Source organism: Bison bison, unplaced genomic scaffold (assembly GCF_000754665.1).
Source record: "Bison bison bison isolate TAMUID 2011002044 unplaced genomic scaffold, Bison_UMD1.0 scf7180017864453, whole genome shotgun sequence".
Classification (NCBI taxonomy): Eukaryota; Metazoa; Chordata; class Mammalia; order Artiodactyla; family Bovidae; genus Bison; species Bison bison.
Genome location: NW_011495015.1, coordinates 434,398 through 451,772, shown reverse-complemented (window position 1 = coordinate 451,772; position 17,375 = coordinate 434,398). Strand labels below are relative to the sequence as shown.

At 42.0% G+C, this 17,375-nt stretch overlaps 1 protein-coding gene across 3 annotated transcripts in view; it reads right to left on the bottom strand.

Annotated features, from left to right (window-relative positions):
* PTPN2 (protein tyrosine phosphatase, non-receptor type 2) overlaps positions 1-17,375 on the bottom strand; it is a 68,263-nt gene that overhangs the window by 24,207 nt on the left and 26,681 nt on the right. For all 3 annotated transcript variants that reach the window (XM_010859043.1, XM_010859042.1, XM_010859041.1), the window contains exons 3-4: positions 9,887-9,987; positions 4,607-4,705 (exon numbers count right to left, since the gene is read on the bottom strand). In XM_010859043.1, coding sequence (XP_010857345.1) covers positions 4,607-4,705; positions 9,887-9,987 — 200 coding nt within the window. The remainder of the gene's footprint in view (positions 1-4,606; positions 4,706-9,886; positions 9,988-17,375) is intronic.

The window sequence follows — 17,375 nt, the reverse complement described above, 5'->3', positions numbered from 1 at the left end:
AAAGTCAGGGGAAAGAATCAGAAGATAAGCCCCCTTTACCTAGAACTGTTACGTTTTGGCAGAACTACTGACGTGGAATTAACATTTTGTGACAATAAAAGCATCTCCCCAAAAGCCAAACTGTGAGGCCAGCAGGCTGTGATGAGGTGAGCTAGAGCCACTTCATTGGGAAAAACACTAGGAAAACATCCCTGTAAAATATGGTCGTTTCTCCTTTTAGATATCACAAACAGGTACAAATAACAATCAAGAAAAATACTTCCAAAACAAATGAATGCTATGAGCTAATACTGTGAAAGTGCTGCATGCAATATGCCAGCAAATTTGGAAAACTCAGCAGTGGCCACAGGACTGGAAAAGGTCAGTTTTCATTCCAATCCCAAAGAAAGGCAATGCCAAAGAATGCTCAAACTACCGCACAATTGCACTCATCTCACACACTAGTAAAGTAATGCTCAAAATTCTCCAAGCCAGGCTTCAGCAATATGTGAACCGTGAACTTCCTGATGTTCAAGCTGGTTTTAGAAAAGGCAGAGGAACCAGAGATCAAATTGCCAACATCCGCTGGATCATGGAAAAAGCAAGAGAGTTTCAGAAAAGCATCTATTTCTGCTTTATTGACTATGCCAAAGCCTTTGACTGTGTGGATCACAATCAACTGTGGAAAATTCTGAAAGAGATGGGAATACCAGAACACCTGATCTGCCTCTTGAGAAATTTGTATGCAGGTCAGGAAGCAACAGTTAGAACTGGACATGGAACAACAGACTGGTTCCAAATAGGAAAAGGAGTTCGTCAAGGCTGTATATTGTCACCCTGTTTGTTTAACTTATATGCAGAGTACATCATGAGAAACGCTGGGCTGGAAGAAACACAAGCTGGAATCAAGATTGCGGGGAGAAATATCAATCACCTAAGATATGCAGATGACACCACCCTTATGGCTGAAAGTGAAGAGGAACTCAAAAGCCTCTTGATGAAAGTGAAAGGGGAGAGTGAAAAAGTTGGCTTACAGCTCAACATTCAGAAAACGAAGATCATGGCATCCGGTCCCATCACTTCATGGGAAATAGATGGGGAAACAGTGGAAACAGTGGCAGACTTTATTTTTCTGGGCTCCAAAATCACTGCAGATGGTGACTGCAGCCATGAAATTAAGACGCTTACTCCTTGGAAGGAAAGTTATGACCAACCTAGATAGCATCTTCAAAAGCAGAGACATTACTTTGCCAACAAAGGTCCGTCTAGTCAAGGCTATGGTTTTTCCTGTGGTCATGTATAGATGTGAGAGTTGGACTGTGAAGAAGGCTGAGCGCTGAAGAACTGATGCTTTTGAACTGTGGTGTTGGAGAAGACTCTTGAGAGTCCCTTGGACTGCAAGGAGATCCAACAGTCCATTCTGAAGGAGATCAGCCCTGGGATTTCTTTGGAAGGAATGATGCTACAGGTGAAACTCCAGTACTTTGGCCACCTCATGCGAAGAGTTGATTCATTGGAAAAGACTCTGATGCTGGGAGGGATTGGAGGCAAGAGGAGAAGGGGACGACAGAGGATGAGATGGCTGGATGGCATCACTGACTCAATGGCCGTGAGTCTGGGTGAACTCCGGGAGTTGGTGATGGACAGGGAAGCCTGGCGTGCTGCGATTCATGGGGTCGCAAAGAGTCGGACACGACTGAGCGACTGATCTGATCTGATCTGATCTGAATACTTCAAAAGCTGCTAAAAGACATTAAAAAAACAAAATGACATAGGAAATGAAAGAGCATAAATTATAACAACTCATAAATGATGTGCCAGAAGAGAAAAAAGAATCAAAAGTAACAGAACACATCCTTTCATAAACAAAGACTAATTGATTAAAGGGAACAGGGCTGTGAATAAACACGACAGATGATGCCTTAAGAGAAAAAGGACATTTTTAAAATAAAAAGGAAATAAAGAGAGACCAGTAGGCAATGAAAATCTAACACATATGTGTAACAGAAGGCCCTGGGAGAAGAACAGTAAGGCAAGCAAGGGAACAGAATAAATGTCAACAAGTATAATTCAACAAAAATTTTTCTTTAAAAGAAAGAAAAAATGCCTGAAATCACATAATAAAATAGCACACTCTGTCCCTGGACAAACTGACCCAGAATGACCAGCACAGACACATTTCAGTACAATCAATAGGATCTGAAGAAAAAAAAATCCTTTGGGTAAAAGACTAAGTAACTAATAAAGGAAAGAGAGTAAGATGTGCCTTTGTGACAGGAACATGCCAGAAGGAAATGGGTAATACCATCAAGTTGCTCAAAAAGCAAATGTGAGCCAAAGATTTTATATTCTGCCAAACAGACTCTTCAGCATCAAGCCAGCAGAGGTATTGTCATCAACACACAAGAAACTGGGACCAGGGCACCCATCCTCAGGATCTTCTGAGTGTGAGCTACACACAGAGCAACCAGAGACTCAACGACAGATGCATATCTACACAAAAGGGACTTAAGAGAGACTAAAACATGCGGTAAACTCTGATGATGGAGGTAAAGCACAACTTGAGAAAAAGAGGATGAGAGAAAACATTTTAAACTGTTTTCAGTAGTTATTTTAGTGATGGACTGATTTTGTTATTACAAATACTTTCTGTGTGCAATATGGGACAGAGTAAATGAGCATAAGACATTCAACATCACTAGTATCTCTGAGAACCAGAATTCATGGTGAATCAACCCTACAGTCCTAAATTTTAGTATCAGTATCAAATATCAGAATATCAGTACAAAAAAAAAAAAAAAAAGAGGAAGAAGCATCAGTATCAGTATGAACACTAGTGTTATCTTAACATACAAACATAATTTTCCTTAACTGTTCACTGAAAAGACCAACCCATAAGAACAAAGATTACTATTTTTGCTATGATCTTGAAATACCACTGCTCACCAAAAGAAACCAAGGCTTCTTAAATAAACAGCTGATTCGCACAGGAAAGCACAAGATAAGCCTGCAACAGGGAGTCCTTCCAGACATCAAAGGAGCTAGTAAGACTCTTTGGTTTTTGTTAAAAGAACTCAGGGCCCAACCCAAAAAGCCTCCTCTGGCCAATGAAGGGACAATTTGACTACAAGTAAGAATAACAATGGGCTTCCAAGGTGGGTCAGTGGTAAGGAATCCATCTGCCAAGTAGGAGGCGCCAATTAGATCCCTGCATAGATTCCTCAAGTTCCCCTGAGGAAGGCATGGCAACTCAGTCCAGTATTCTCACCTGGGAAATCCCATGGACAGAGGAGCCTGGCAGGCTACAGCACACGGGGTCGCAAAACAGTTGGACACAACTTTCATGACTAAACAACAAGGATAATAACTGCCATGGAGTGAACTGAATCAAGGTGTTTAATAAAGTCATGACTTCACAGCATTGATCTCCTCCCACCCCCACACCAAGAAAACCTAAGTGGTGACATATTGAGGATACGTGGGAATCAACTTCTTTTGAAAAATGCTTTTCCTACATCAAGGTGGTAGGTAACTAGAGTGGGAGCCTTTTTTTTTTTTTTTAATAGAAGAATTTCAACCAAAACTCAAGAAGAAACAATAAAGCTGGAATATCACTATAATCCTAATTAATTAAGGAACTAAACACTGACCAGCAGCAGCTGCTGACATCATTATGCTGACAAACAGGGTATCACCACACACGAGGCAACCTCAACTATAAAACTTGACTTTTATTGAACATCTGGATGAAGGTGATTTCTGATTGCTGGTGGCAAGCTCCTCTTTTTATTACAGTATTTATTCTGTAGAATGAGATGAAACCCATAATCCTCCAGCTGACAACGATGCTCAAATGTCCCAACAACAGCACCCGAATCACTTGGGTCTGTGGGTCACCGTGCAAGCACGAAAACCACTGCAGAGACTATGCTGACACTGCAGGATACCATGGTGTGGCAACAACACTGCAGACTGGAACAGACTAGAAGCACCTTCACTGCCGCTGAAAACCAGCAGCTATTAACTCAGGAAAAAAGCAAGAATTCAGGATCTGAAGGAGCAGAAAAGCCTAGACCTCAGGGCTGGAAGAGATCTGACAGATAACACTTTCTAATTTTCATGTTTGACAGAAGAGGACCCTCAAGCCACAGAAGCTGAAGACTTAACCACCATCACACCACTAATTAGCATTGGATTTTAAACTGCACCTCAAACGTCAATAAATCTATACGTATCAATACTCACTACATCCTGACATAAGAGCCAGTGGTAGTTTATAAAGGTTTTAGAAACCTGTCACTTCAATTCTTCATAAAATTTCCAGGATTCTGTTAATAATAAAGATTCTGATAAAGCCTACGAATTCCAAAGATCTAAGTACCACAACTGGCCAGTACTCACTCCATTATACTTATGTTTGGAGGGCAGTGGTCCACAGTTGTTACTTAAATATTTAAGGTAATAAAGGAAAATGATAGGTTAGTTCCAGTCAGAATCACCCTGACTTTAGTTTTTAGTAATTAAAGGCCAAAACTAATGAATGACTATCCCAAAAGAAGTAAGAAAATATTTGTAGGTTAACAATCACAGACTGTACAGTAAGTTGTAAATACCAAGTATTACTCACCGAGTCTTTCTCCACAATTCGGTTTAGCATGACAACTGCTTTGGTCTTTTGCTGCCAAACCATGAGCCAGAAATGACAACCTGTATTAGGAAGTGGACCCTGTAAGACAGAGAAAAAACAGCAGGTGAGAGGAGGAGGGGACTGACGCTCCAAGGACATGCCTTCCAGGAAGCTTCGCATCTGAGAACAGGACATCGGGTCACAGAATATCAATCCAGACTCTAAACCCACCTGAACTAAAAACAGGTCTCTGTTAGTTGGATTACTGATTATCAACGATCAAAACTGACTTTTATTTACTTAGGCAGAAAAGAAAAATTCCCAGGCTATCAGGTAGCTCTCTGAATTGAGGGATGGAGAATAAGGCTTGGGCAGGAAAAAAGGCCAAGAGAAGATTTTGTCCCAAGGGGTGTGGGCTTGGGGCAGCACTCCCGACCAGTCACCACTGTCACCCTTTGAGGGCACTGCAATCCTCAGGTGGCTGCAGTGGGTGCAGGTTAACAGGTTTGACTGTTCCTTGAGTAACTCAACAAGCAGTCACCTGTGGGATGCCGGGGGCTGGGTCTGCCTGGAGCTTCAGCTCCACCCAGAAGACAAGGCCATTCAAGTAGTGCTACACTAAAAGCAGCTTCAGGGCCACTATATCCCAGCTCTGTAGTGGATGTTCTGGAAATATTACCTGAGCTAATAAACTCCATGCTCTCAGTTATACCAATGTTAGAAGGGACCAAGAACCCTGAAGAGCTGCACCCTCAGGTTTGAGGAGCCGTTCCCCTTACTGAGTACATATTTTTCAAAGTTTGAGCTACTTCCAAAACCACACAGTGCAAAGATAAAAACAGCCATGAGAAGACCCCCAGTAAAATGAATGCCTTCTCTTTCATCTAAAAAAATGGATGGATCAGGTCTCTAATGAAGTCACTGCTTAGTGTGTACACACACACACACACACACACACACACACACACATTCTACAGTGGTTCTAAAAGGGAAAGAGGGGTTCTCAGCTCTTCCACTTACCAGCAATACAACCTAGTATCTTCTACAAAATGGAGATCTATACCAAGGCATCAGCAGGTATACATTTTTAATTTTCATAAAACTCAGAAAAAAGGATGACAAAAATTATAAGCAACAAAAGACAAGCAGAATAACTGCAGTTTCAATAAACATTTAGTGTCTCTGGTTTTTGCTGTCCTTTGAAATATTTTCTGTGCATGTTCTCTGTCCCAAGATACTAGGGACAAAGGCAAAAGCAGTCCCAGCTGTCACAGCTTACATCGGAGGTGAGGAACGGAAACACACCCAGCCCCACCAGAGCGAGGGCTGAGCCTGGGTATGCAGGAGCAGGAAGGGTACCAGCGCAGAGCCTTAAAAACGAGGAGGTGCTGACACATGGAGGGGAGAGGGGAGGGATCAGGTCCATTCCCAGTGTCAGGGCACTCCTGGGAAAGAAGGTGACACAGAGAACCCACAGGAAACCACACCTGCCAAGTGAGAGGTGCTCGACCCCAGGAAACAGTCAATGATCTTTTCTTTACAGAATGAAGGAATATGACCAGATTGGTATATCGCAAAAATTTCTCTAGAGGAATTGTTAAAGATGGACTAGAAATGAGGGACTGGTGGCAAAGAAGTAAGTTGAAAAGCTACTACATTGGTATAGATGAAAGAGAGCTCCAGAGAAGGGCAGGGCAGCAGAAAACAGGAGAGAATTCGACAGATAAGGACAGCTTTAACCCAGATGACAAAAATAGGACAGGGGCTAGCTTAGTGTAAAATAAAGAAGGAAAAGAAAAAAAAGAGTTTGACACAGAAAAGGAAGAATTTGTGACATCAAGTGGTCCTGTGGGTAGATGCTGGAAGCTCTGGGGCAGGGGGTAGGGGGGACTCGGGAAATAATCCAAGGCTGAAGACAGTGAGTCCACTAGAATGAGGGCAGAGGGCCTGGGTCAGGACACAAAGGAAAGCCCAAATGGACAGGAGATTTAACCTAGGGTATTAGTCGGGTATTTTCTTTTTCATGAAGGGATTTACAATGTTTTATAAAAGGATTATTACTATCATTGAAAGAAAGTGAAAGAAAGTGAAGTCGCTCAGTCGTGTCTGACTGACTCTTTGCGACCCTGTGGACTGCAGCCCACCAGGCTCCTCTGTCCATGTGATTCTCTAGTAATTACTATCATTACTACTATAATAAAAACCAGTAACAATGCCGCAATGAACACTCCATGGAGTACTCACCGTATTACTTGGAACTACATGAGTTTTTATTAGCACTATTCTACAGATCACAGAGATACATATTGATAACATACACACTTGACTCCTGAACAACAGGGGTTTGAACTACAGGGGTCCAGATACAGACAGATTTTTCAATAAATACACAGTCAGTCCTTTTAGCCATGGTTATGCATCCACAGGATCAACAACCTCAGACAGCAAACTTAGTACATGATTGTGACTCAATGAATCTGTGTATGTGGGGCCAGGACAGAAGGGACAATGATGGGACCTGAGCACCTGGGGGCTTTGGCATTGCAGAGGGTCCTGGAAGCAAACCGCACAGTGCTACGGGATGACGCTACACCTTGGGGAACTGAGGAATGAATCCAAGGGCATATCACAATTTCAGGGCAGCAGATCTGAATAATTAAAAGCAGAACCATGCAGCCTATGGAGACCATGAGGCCTCACCCTACTTGTTGTATGACCTTTGTAAAGTTATCTGATGTTCCTTGTCTCTTTAGATGACTCCTCATGTTAACATAAGGATAATAAGAGTATTTACCACAAAGGGTTATCCTGAGGCTTAAGTTATATAAAATATAGAAAAATGTTAAAAACTGCAACCTGTTACTATTTACAACAGTCAAGACATGGAAGCCATCTTAGTGTTCATCCACAGAGGAATGATTAAAGAAGATGTGTGGTACACATATATAAAGAAGATCTGTGGTACATATATACATTGGAATATTGGTCGGCCATAAACAAATAATGAAATAATGCCATTTGCAGCAATGTGGATGGACCTAGAGATTATCAGTCTAAGTAATTCAAAGACAAATATATGATATCACTTATATGTGGATTCTAGACTATGATACAAAAGAATTTATTCACAAAACAGAAACAGACTCGCAGACGTAGAACGTAAGCATACTTTTGGTTACCAAAGGGGAATGGGAGGAGGGATAAGTTAGGAGTTTGGGATTAACAGATACACACTACCATATATAAAGTAAACAACAAGAATTTACTGTGTAGCTCAGGGAACTATATTCAACATCTTATAATGACCTACCATGGAAAAGAATCTGAAAAAGAATATATATATATGTATGCGTGTATACATGTATAACTGAATCACTTTGCTGCACACTAGTATCTAACACAGTATGGTAAGTCAACTGTAGTTTAGTAAAAAATAAATAAAAGATTGCTAGCTGTTGTTAATTTTACTTCCCTCTAGGATGTGAAGTTCATACTAGCAGTTTTATGAATGGCTGTTTCATTCACACAATGCCACCACAAGGCAGGCATTCAAAGCTTTGCTGGATGAACGAACAGGATTCAAGCAGACACCATGAGTCCAGAGTCCAGCCTTTTTCTTAAGAAACAAACGTTCAAAATATGGTTCCAGAGAGTTGAAGTGGTGAGTACAGACTAGGTGGGGGTGAAACCTGAATCAGAATCTTGAGAAACAATTACATTTTTAGAGACTAAGATGACAAAGAGGAAAGGACAAACAAGACTGAAAAAAGAGAATAAGAAAGGGTGTGCTAAGGAATCTAGGGTAATTATTCTTTTCTATTTTTAACATGGCTTTTAAAAACAGAAAGTGAAATTTTCAACTCTAAAAATGACTATTAAAAACATCATGAATGCACATAAGAAAAACTTCAAATATAACAGAAAATGGCAAAGTGAATTCTGTATTTTTTCCTAATTCCCAGAAACAATCAGTACTAATAGCATGTGTATAATTTATTTAGCCAGCTCCTTACAGACTGTTTCTGTCCTACTATTTTTGGTCCTGTGCTATTAAGCTATAACAAATACTCTCACATTTACCTTCATGTCTTTACATATTAGACCTCTAAGTACTATAAACTTTTAAATCTGTGGTTCTGACAGGTGAGAAGTGGTAACTGATTCCTGGTTTAAATTTAGAAAAATTGAGCATCTTTTCCATATATATTGTCTACCTTTACTTCCCTGCTGTAAACTGTGAATTTATGTTCCTTGCCAGTTTTTTTCATAGATTTTCTTTTTGTTTTTGACTTACAGGAGCTGCTTTATGCCAAGTAAAAAAGAGTAATGAATTTTTGTTTTCTGTGAATTACAGATAGCCTAACAGTTGATAGGTACATTCATCTGAACATCTTACCATTTTCAACAGTTTTCACTTTCAGTAACAGGTTATTCTAATCTGAAATGGGTTCTTTAAAAATCTCAAACATTACAAATATACAGTTTATCTTTTTTTCAATTTAATTATAGTTGATTTACAATACTGTGTTAGTTACAGGTATACAACAAAGTGATTCAGTTACATATATATATATTTTTTTCAGATTATTTTCCTTTATAGGTTATAACAAGATACTTAATAATACAGTTTATCTTTGGAATAATTAAAAATCACTAGCTGGGAAATGGCAGCACTGTTAATTAAATCTGTAATCTGATAAACAAAGGATAGCTGGTGTGGATAAACCCAAATCATTTCTGCTATCTCAGAGTGAAAGAACAGTGCCAATGGAGCACGGGTGCGGCCGGTGTGTTGAGAAGGGAGGAGGCTCAAGAGGCCAGTGGGCTCTCAGGCCACCCCATCAGTGGTCCAGGCACCCTGCTCACACCCTCACCTAACACCCAAGACTTGTCCATACTGAAAATACACACCAGGCCAGGGAAGAGAAGAGTTTTCGCGCCTCTGGTCCTGATTCAAGTGAAGAGAAGCAGAAGGAACAAAGTATCCACCAACCGAGACTTTGTACCAAACTTACAGCAAGGAGGACAGCTGGCCAGAAAAGAACCAGCTGGCCAAACCTCATGAACAACTTTCCTGCAGAGAATGTGTAACAGTAACAATTGCTTTTATCTTAAATATACACAGCTGTAAAATATTATGTTACCATTCATTACAAGACAATAGAAAAACCTAAAACAGCCATTTCATCACCAAAAGAAGTCAGGACACACTTTCTGCTCCATCCTAAAGCAGACCCCAGGAATGGCAGTCAGGCCTCCACTCCATGTCACCCCACTTGCCTGGGTTAAGATGTAGCTCCTCTGTGCCTCCTCTATGTCAACTAAGCTGGCATTAATATAATCATTTTCAGCATTCTGCAGCTTAACACGACTGTGATCATCTGAAACAGAAAATGATAAACCATATCGTCATTTCAAACTTGCATTTCTTTTTTATTTGAATATTAATTTTCTGGGTATTTATAAAATGACAGAAAAAACAAAGAAAAATAAATTAGCATCACAACTGAGTTAAATCCCAAATTATTCCTTTTTTTAAAAAGTGCAAAGATGAAATCCTTTTGTTACTGTGTGTTAGAAGGAAGTGCAGCTGTTGGTGGTAGATTAGCTGCTGTTTAAGTAGAAAAACTGATCAAAGAGTAAAACACAGTAAAAGGAATAAAGTACCGATCTTCCCAAAAGAAAAAGGATGGTTAAGACTCCTGGTGCTTAAGAACTAACAAGTTTTCCTACAAAAATCAACGGCCTCCAAAAAATAAGACCGGACAGATCCCACCATAAAACTACATTTCATTTTCTTCCTGCCTCAACAGATCTGCATTCAGCTATATTTTAATAATTTTTATGCTTTTGAACTGTGGTGTTGGAGAAGACTCTTGAGAGTCCCTTGGACTGCAAGGAGATCCAACCAGTCAATCCTAAAGGAAATCAGTCCTGAATATTCAGCGGAAGGACTAATGCTGAAGCTGAAACTCCAATACTTTGGCCACCTGATGTGAAGAACTGACTCATTGGAAAAGACACTGATGCTGGGAAAGATTGAAGGCAGAAGGGGATGACAGAGGATGAGATAGTTGGACGGCATCACTGACTCGATGGACATGAGTTTGAGCAAGCTCCGGGAGTTGGTGATGAACAGGGAAGTGCTGCAGTCCATGGGGTCACAAAGAATCGGACATGACTGAGCGACTGAACCGAACTGAACTAATTAGATTAAGTGCTAAGCTATATTTAACACATTTGGAATATTCCAACTCTGTAACAGACACGTAAAAGTCCTTCATTACTTGGGCTGTGTCAAATACTTTTAGTTTTTAAACGTGAAGATATCACAGATTTAGAATTTGTGCTAATGTAAACAGATGGAGCACAGAACTTTACCTTCTATCACTATGGTAGGAGGGAAGATGCTAAGAGAGGAAGAATGCATGTAACAACAGGATTAGCATTCACTTGGAATATTAAATACACACCTGGCAGAATCACAGGACTGAATTACAACCTACATGCATCTTTGATGTCTAGCTGGAGAATACCTTCTGGTATAAACTGTGCCCCTCAAGGAAATACCAAATAACCATTCTCTTCCCCACTCTTAAACTGAAAGAGTTGTTCATATTATCTCCATATGAAAGAAAATGTTAAACAGTTTTAGTTTCGCACATAATTTATATGAAATGTTTCTGCTGGATTGAACCCAAGACCTCCGTAAATATTACACGTCATTGGCCAACAGGAAAAGCAAAGATCTTGTTATAGTAAATCACTTATACTAGTGTTCTCGGAAAGATGATGTCAACAGTCACTTTTTTTTTTAAACAGTCACTTCTTTTTTTTAAGTTTGATCACTCTTTAATGGTTATGTGAGACAGTAAAAAGTTCAGCTATATAATTAACAAAATAAAGTCCATATGCCTCCCAGATAACACCAATCAGAAGAACAATGCCTCCCTAAAATTCAAATTCCGCTAAAATATAATCCCAAAGGAATGTGTTTCCTCATGTTGTAATCTCCGTAAGAACACAAACAGAGACTAATCTTATCTATTCCACAAGTGAAGAAGCAATTTGCAAAAGAAGCAAGAATCCATAAACGCCAAGTCTCCCCTCAAAGGGAGTTCCAGCAGGTCATCCAGACCCTTCCATAAGCCAAGAGAAAGACTTCAGGGGGGTTTTCAGGACATCTGACCCCTGCCTTCTGGACTCTGCACTGGATTCACTGTTATTTTCCCTCCTGTATTACTCTACACCTGGTGTCACTCCAGGTTATTAAATACAAGAGTCACATACCCCAAGAAGCACAGATGGGGTCCCCAGAACCCCGGTTCTAATTGGTGGGGAGCAGCAGGTCACTATAGAAACGGCACCCCGGAAAGGAAGGAAATCCTTGGCAAATTCTAGCCATTTAGAACTGGCTACAAGTGTTGGCTGAACCTATGTTTTTGCCTCAGGACTAATTAAAAAAAAAAAAAAAAAAAACCCTATACTTATATCATTTTAATTCTTCTGTTCCACTAAAAAAGATTTTTTAATAAAAAATTAAACTCATGTAACTTATTGATTCAGAAGAGAATCTGTGCAGAGAAAAAACATGAGTTTCTTGTGTTAAATTAACACTGTCTACAAAGTAAGTATACACATTTCAGGAAGTGAAACTTCAAAGCCTTTTTATGAGGAATTGTGACTCTATGATTTATATATTCTCTAGCAATGGTAACAAAGACAAAGCCTCTTCTTCCCTGAAGACTCAGTCACCATGTGGTCTGAAATACCTTTGAGGGTGACACAGGTCCCCTGCCCGAGATCAATGTCTCCTCTCCCTGCCCATCAAGTCTGGTCAGCCCCAAATCTGTGAAGAGTTCACTCCAAACCAACCTCTGACTTTTCAGGAAAAAACCCGGGAAGTGACCTGCTCTCTCCTCTCCCATAGAAGCTGATTCTACCTAGGGACCTCTGAGATGAGACTATCAAAAGCCAGAGTCCACGGACTTCCTGGGGGTCCAGCAGCTAAGACTCCACACTCCCTAAGCAGGGTTTGAACCAGTTTCGACCCTGGTTGGGTAATTAGATCCTGCAGGCTGAAACTAAGAGCCGGTGCAGCCAAATATACATTAAAAACAAGCAAACAAAAACTAAACATCCAAAACAATAGAGACCCATAGCTTCGGGGCATCAGCAAGGAGCAAGCCCACAGCACCTCCTCCTCATTCTAAGTGTACTTAGAGTGTTACTCCCTCTCCCCAGTCACCTACAGGATCCAGCAAAGGGAGAAAATGAACATGATTCAAACTAACTGCATGAGAGGCCACAAAAGCAACCAAACCACACTGCACAGGAAATCTGATTTCTCAACATCTAACACCACCAGCAGCAGGACGACCAAGAACACATGCTTTCCTGCACAGTGGCATCATCGTGGGGGACAAAGAAACTCACGCCCCACAGAACCACGGCCCTCAAGTTAGATTAGGCAAACTTCCGATGAAGAGTCCCCAGGCCTCCCACCTCACAGTCTGTTTTCTGAGAAATGGTTCCATCTGTCAAGAAATGACTGGCTCGAGCTGCCTGAGCTGACAACACAGATCAGCTTCCTCTTTCAATACTGCCACAATGAGCTCTTTCTCCCACCCCACCCACCTCCCCACCCACAGTTTCACCCTTTTTCATTATTGTAAAGACATCTCCTTCTGGAAAGTCTTTCAGGTCAAGCAGGAAGGGCTCACATTTATGCTGAGGCAGACATCAGGAATAATTAACAGAAATTGGGCAGAAGACCAATCTCCCCGCAAGACAGGCTCCATTTTCAACCAGGCGTAGGGTGGGGGCCTACGTTTCCAATACTGATTTCCATACTGCATGGTAATTCCCTGCAAATGAGGCAAGCATCTGACTGCGTCAGCTCCCTTCAACCCTACAAGGAGAATGCTGTGTGCTTAGTCGCTCAGTCATGTCCCACTCTTCAAGACCCCATTCCAGGCAAGAATGCTGGAGTGGGTTGCCATGCCCTCTTCTAGGGGATCTTCCCAACCCAGGGATCAAACCCAGGTCTCCCACATTGCAGGTGGATTCTTTACTATCTGAGCCACCAGGGAAGCCCAAGAATACTGGAGTGGGTAGCCTATCCCTTTGCCAGGGGAATTCCCCGACCCAGGAATCGAACTGAGGTCTCCTGCACTGCAGGTGGATTCTTTACTAGCTGAGCTACCAGGGAAGCCCACAAGGAGAATTTTCGAGGACAAGTAATATGAACTTTCCCTCATAAATCAAGCAGTGAACCAAAAGCAGTTGTTTCCTCTGCCCCCTCTGAAAAAAAACCCTGCTGGCTGAATGGTTCCTTCTCTGACAATATAACCAACCACAGTCTGGGCAGGACCCACAGGATACACCTGAACAGCTCACTTCCTCCACCCTAGCCTCCAAGCTGAGATGTGAGCATTTCAGTCTCCACTGCACCCTAGAGAAGCAGGAGCAGAGGCCCAGAGGTGCCCTTGAGCCCCCTAACCCTGCGCTGTCTCCCACCCTGCTCCCTGCCTCCACCTCACGCACACACACACAGTCACCCTTCTGAACACCTGGCCCAGGACTTCTCCTCTCGTGGAAGGTCCCCACCTGCATCCCTTCACCAGACAATCTGCTCTCTATACTGACCACCTTCCACACCCCTCAACACATACGCTGGAAGCCAGACAACCAGGACAGAGACATTACATGTTCCACAGCCTCCAACCAGAGGCCAGCTGCTCACACGTGTCCATCTCTCCATCCGCCGTGACTTCAAGTTCCTAAACTTGACAGAACAGTGTTAACTGAACATTCTGCCTCCACACACCCCCAAACTGAAAAGGGCTCTTGAATCCACCCCCAGAGTCTCTGGGATGGAAACAGGACTTGGGAGGTGTCCTCACAAAATGGGTGAGATTCCCAATGCAGCTCGATCATGGACACCTTCCCCATCCAACACCACACAGGGGTCTGGCACAGTCATGAGCAGCTCACCACTTCCTTCAAACTCGTACTTCTCCTCAGAGAAAGAGCCTAAAAGTTGAAAGGGAAAGAGAGCGGGGGAATGGACTTCTTCCCTTTCCACCCACAAACCCAAGAGCACCCGGCAAACCTCTCAGACCAAGTATGCATGCCCCAGCCCCTGGAGCCCATCCATAGTCCCCAGAGCTCACCTGCTCAGAAAGGGGATGGCAATGAGCAAGGCAATCAAGTAAGTTACCTGTCACACAGCAATAAATCCTCTGGGAAAAAGAGTCCCTGGGAGAAAGAGCCCCATAAAAGGGAGCTGCGTTGGGGGGGTGGAGGGGGGCACTGGGATTCTGAACAGGGTGGTCAAAGTGGGCCTCGCCATGCACTGACACTTCAGCAGAGACTTGGAGGGGGTCGGTCACATGAATATTTGGGTTGAGAGTATGCCAAGCACAGAGACTGAAGACTACAACAGGTACGGGCCTTCGGTCCGGGGACACAACAGACTGTGCCACCAGCCCCAAGAACAAAGGGAAGAGGAGCCCCTGCAACTCAGGTTCAGAGTTAAGAAATCCTGAACTGATTCATTAGCCTCAACTCCTGAATCCAACTATCACAAAATGGGAAATCTACTTCCCTCTTCTTAAAGCAACTACCAGGCACAGTATCCAACAATCTAGGCTACCAAGTGCTCAAGCATTGTTTATACAATAAACTCCACAAAATGTTCATATTCAAATTGCTAAGTTGTGGTGGAATCTTTTTAGAATGACAGATCACTAATTCAGTTCAGTTGCTCAGTCGTGTCTGATTCTTCATGATCCCATGGACTGCAGTACTTGGCTGTCCATCACCAATTCCTGGAGCTTGCTCAAACTCATGTCCATTGAGTTGGTGATCCCATTCAACCATCACATCCTCTGTTATCCCCTTCTCCTCTTGCCTTCAATCTTTCCCAGCATCAGGGTCTTTTCCAGTGAGTGAGTTCTTCTCATCAGGTGGCCAAAGTATTGGAGTTTCAGCTTAAGCATCAGTCCTTCAAGGAATATTCAGGATTGATTTCCTTTAGGATGAACTGGTTTGATCTCCTTGCAGTCCAAGGGACTCTCAAGAGTCTTCTCCAACACCACAGTTCAAAAGCATCAATTCTTTGGCACTCAGCTTTCTTTATGGTCCAACTCTCACATCCATACATGACTACTGGAAAAACCATAGCTTTGACTAGATAGATCTTTGTTGGCAAAGTAATGTCTCTGCTTTTTATTATGCTGTCTAGGTTGGTCAGAGCTTTTCTTCCAAGGAGCAAGCGTCTTTTAATTTCATGGCTGCAGTTACCATCTGCAGTGATTTTGGAGCCCAAGAAAATAAAGTCTGTCACTGTTCTCACTGTTTCCCCATCTATTTCCCATGAAGGTACCAGATGCCATGATTTTAGTTTTCTGAATTCTGAGTTTTAAGCCAGCTTTTTCACTCTCCTCTTTCACTTTCATCAAGAGGCTCTTTAGTTCTTTTTTGCTTTCTGCTATGAAAGCATCTGCACATATGAGATTATTGATATTTCTCTCAGCAATCATGATTCCAATTTGTGCTTCATCTAGCCCAGCATTTCACATGATGTACTTTGCACAGAAGTTAAATAAGCAGGGTGACAATATACAGCCTTGATGTAACCCTTTCCCAATTTGGAACCGATCAGTTGTTCTATTTCTAGTTCTAACTATTGCTTCTTGACCTGCATACAGATTTCTCAGGAGGCAGGTAAGGTGGTCAGGTATTCACATCTCTTTAAGAATTTTCCAGGGTTTGTTGTGATCCACAAAGTCAAAGGCTTTGGCGTAGTCAATAAAGCAGATGTTTTTCTGGAACTCTCTTGCTTTTTCGATGATCCAACGGATGTTGGCAATTTTATCTCTGGTTCCTCTGCCTTTTCTAAATCCAGCTTGAACATCTGGAAGTTCATGGCTTATGTACTGTTGAAGGTTGGCTTGGAGAATTTTGAGCATTTCTTTGCTAGCGTGTGAGCTGAGTGCAATTGTGCAGTAGCTTGAACATTCTTTGGCATTGCCTTTCTTTGGGATTGGAATGAAAACTGACCTTTTCCAGTCCAGATCACTATTAAACCTCCCTACTATGCCAAAGCCTTTGACTGTGTGGATCACAATAAACTGTGGAAAATTCTTCAAGAGATGGGAATACCAGACCACCTGACCTGCCTCTTGAGAAACCTATATGCAGGTCAGGAAGCAACAGTTAGAACTGGACATGGAACAACAGACTGGTTCCAAATAGGAAAAGGAGTACGTCAAGGCTGTATATTGTCACTCTGCTTATTTAACTTCTATGCAGAGTACATCACGAGAAACGCTGGACTGGAAGAAACACAAGCTGGAATCAAGATTGCTGGGAGAAATATCAATAACTTCAGATATGCAGATGACACCATCCTTATGGCAGAAAGTGAAGAGGAACTGAAAGGCCTCTTGATAAAAGTGAAAGAGGAGAGTGAAAAAGTTGGCTTAAAGCTCAACATTCAGAAAACAAAGATCATGGCATCTGGTCCCATCACTTCATGGCAAATAGATGGGGAAACAGTGGCAGACTTTATTTTTGGGGGCTCCAAAATCACTGCAGATGGTGACTGCAGCCATGAAATTAAAAGACGCTTATTCCTTGGAAGGAACCTAGATAGCATATTGGAAAGCAGAGACATTACTTTGCCAACAAAGGTCCATCTAGTCAAGGCTATGGTTTTTCCAGCGGTCATGTATGGATGTGAGAGTTGGATTGTGAAGAAAGC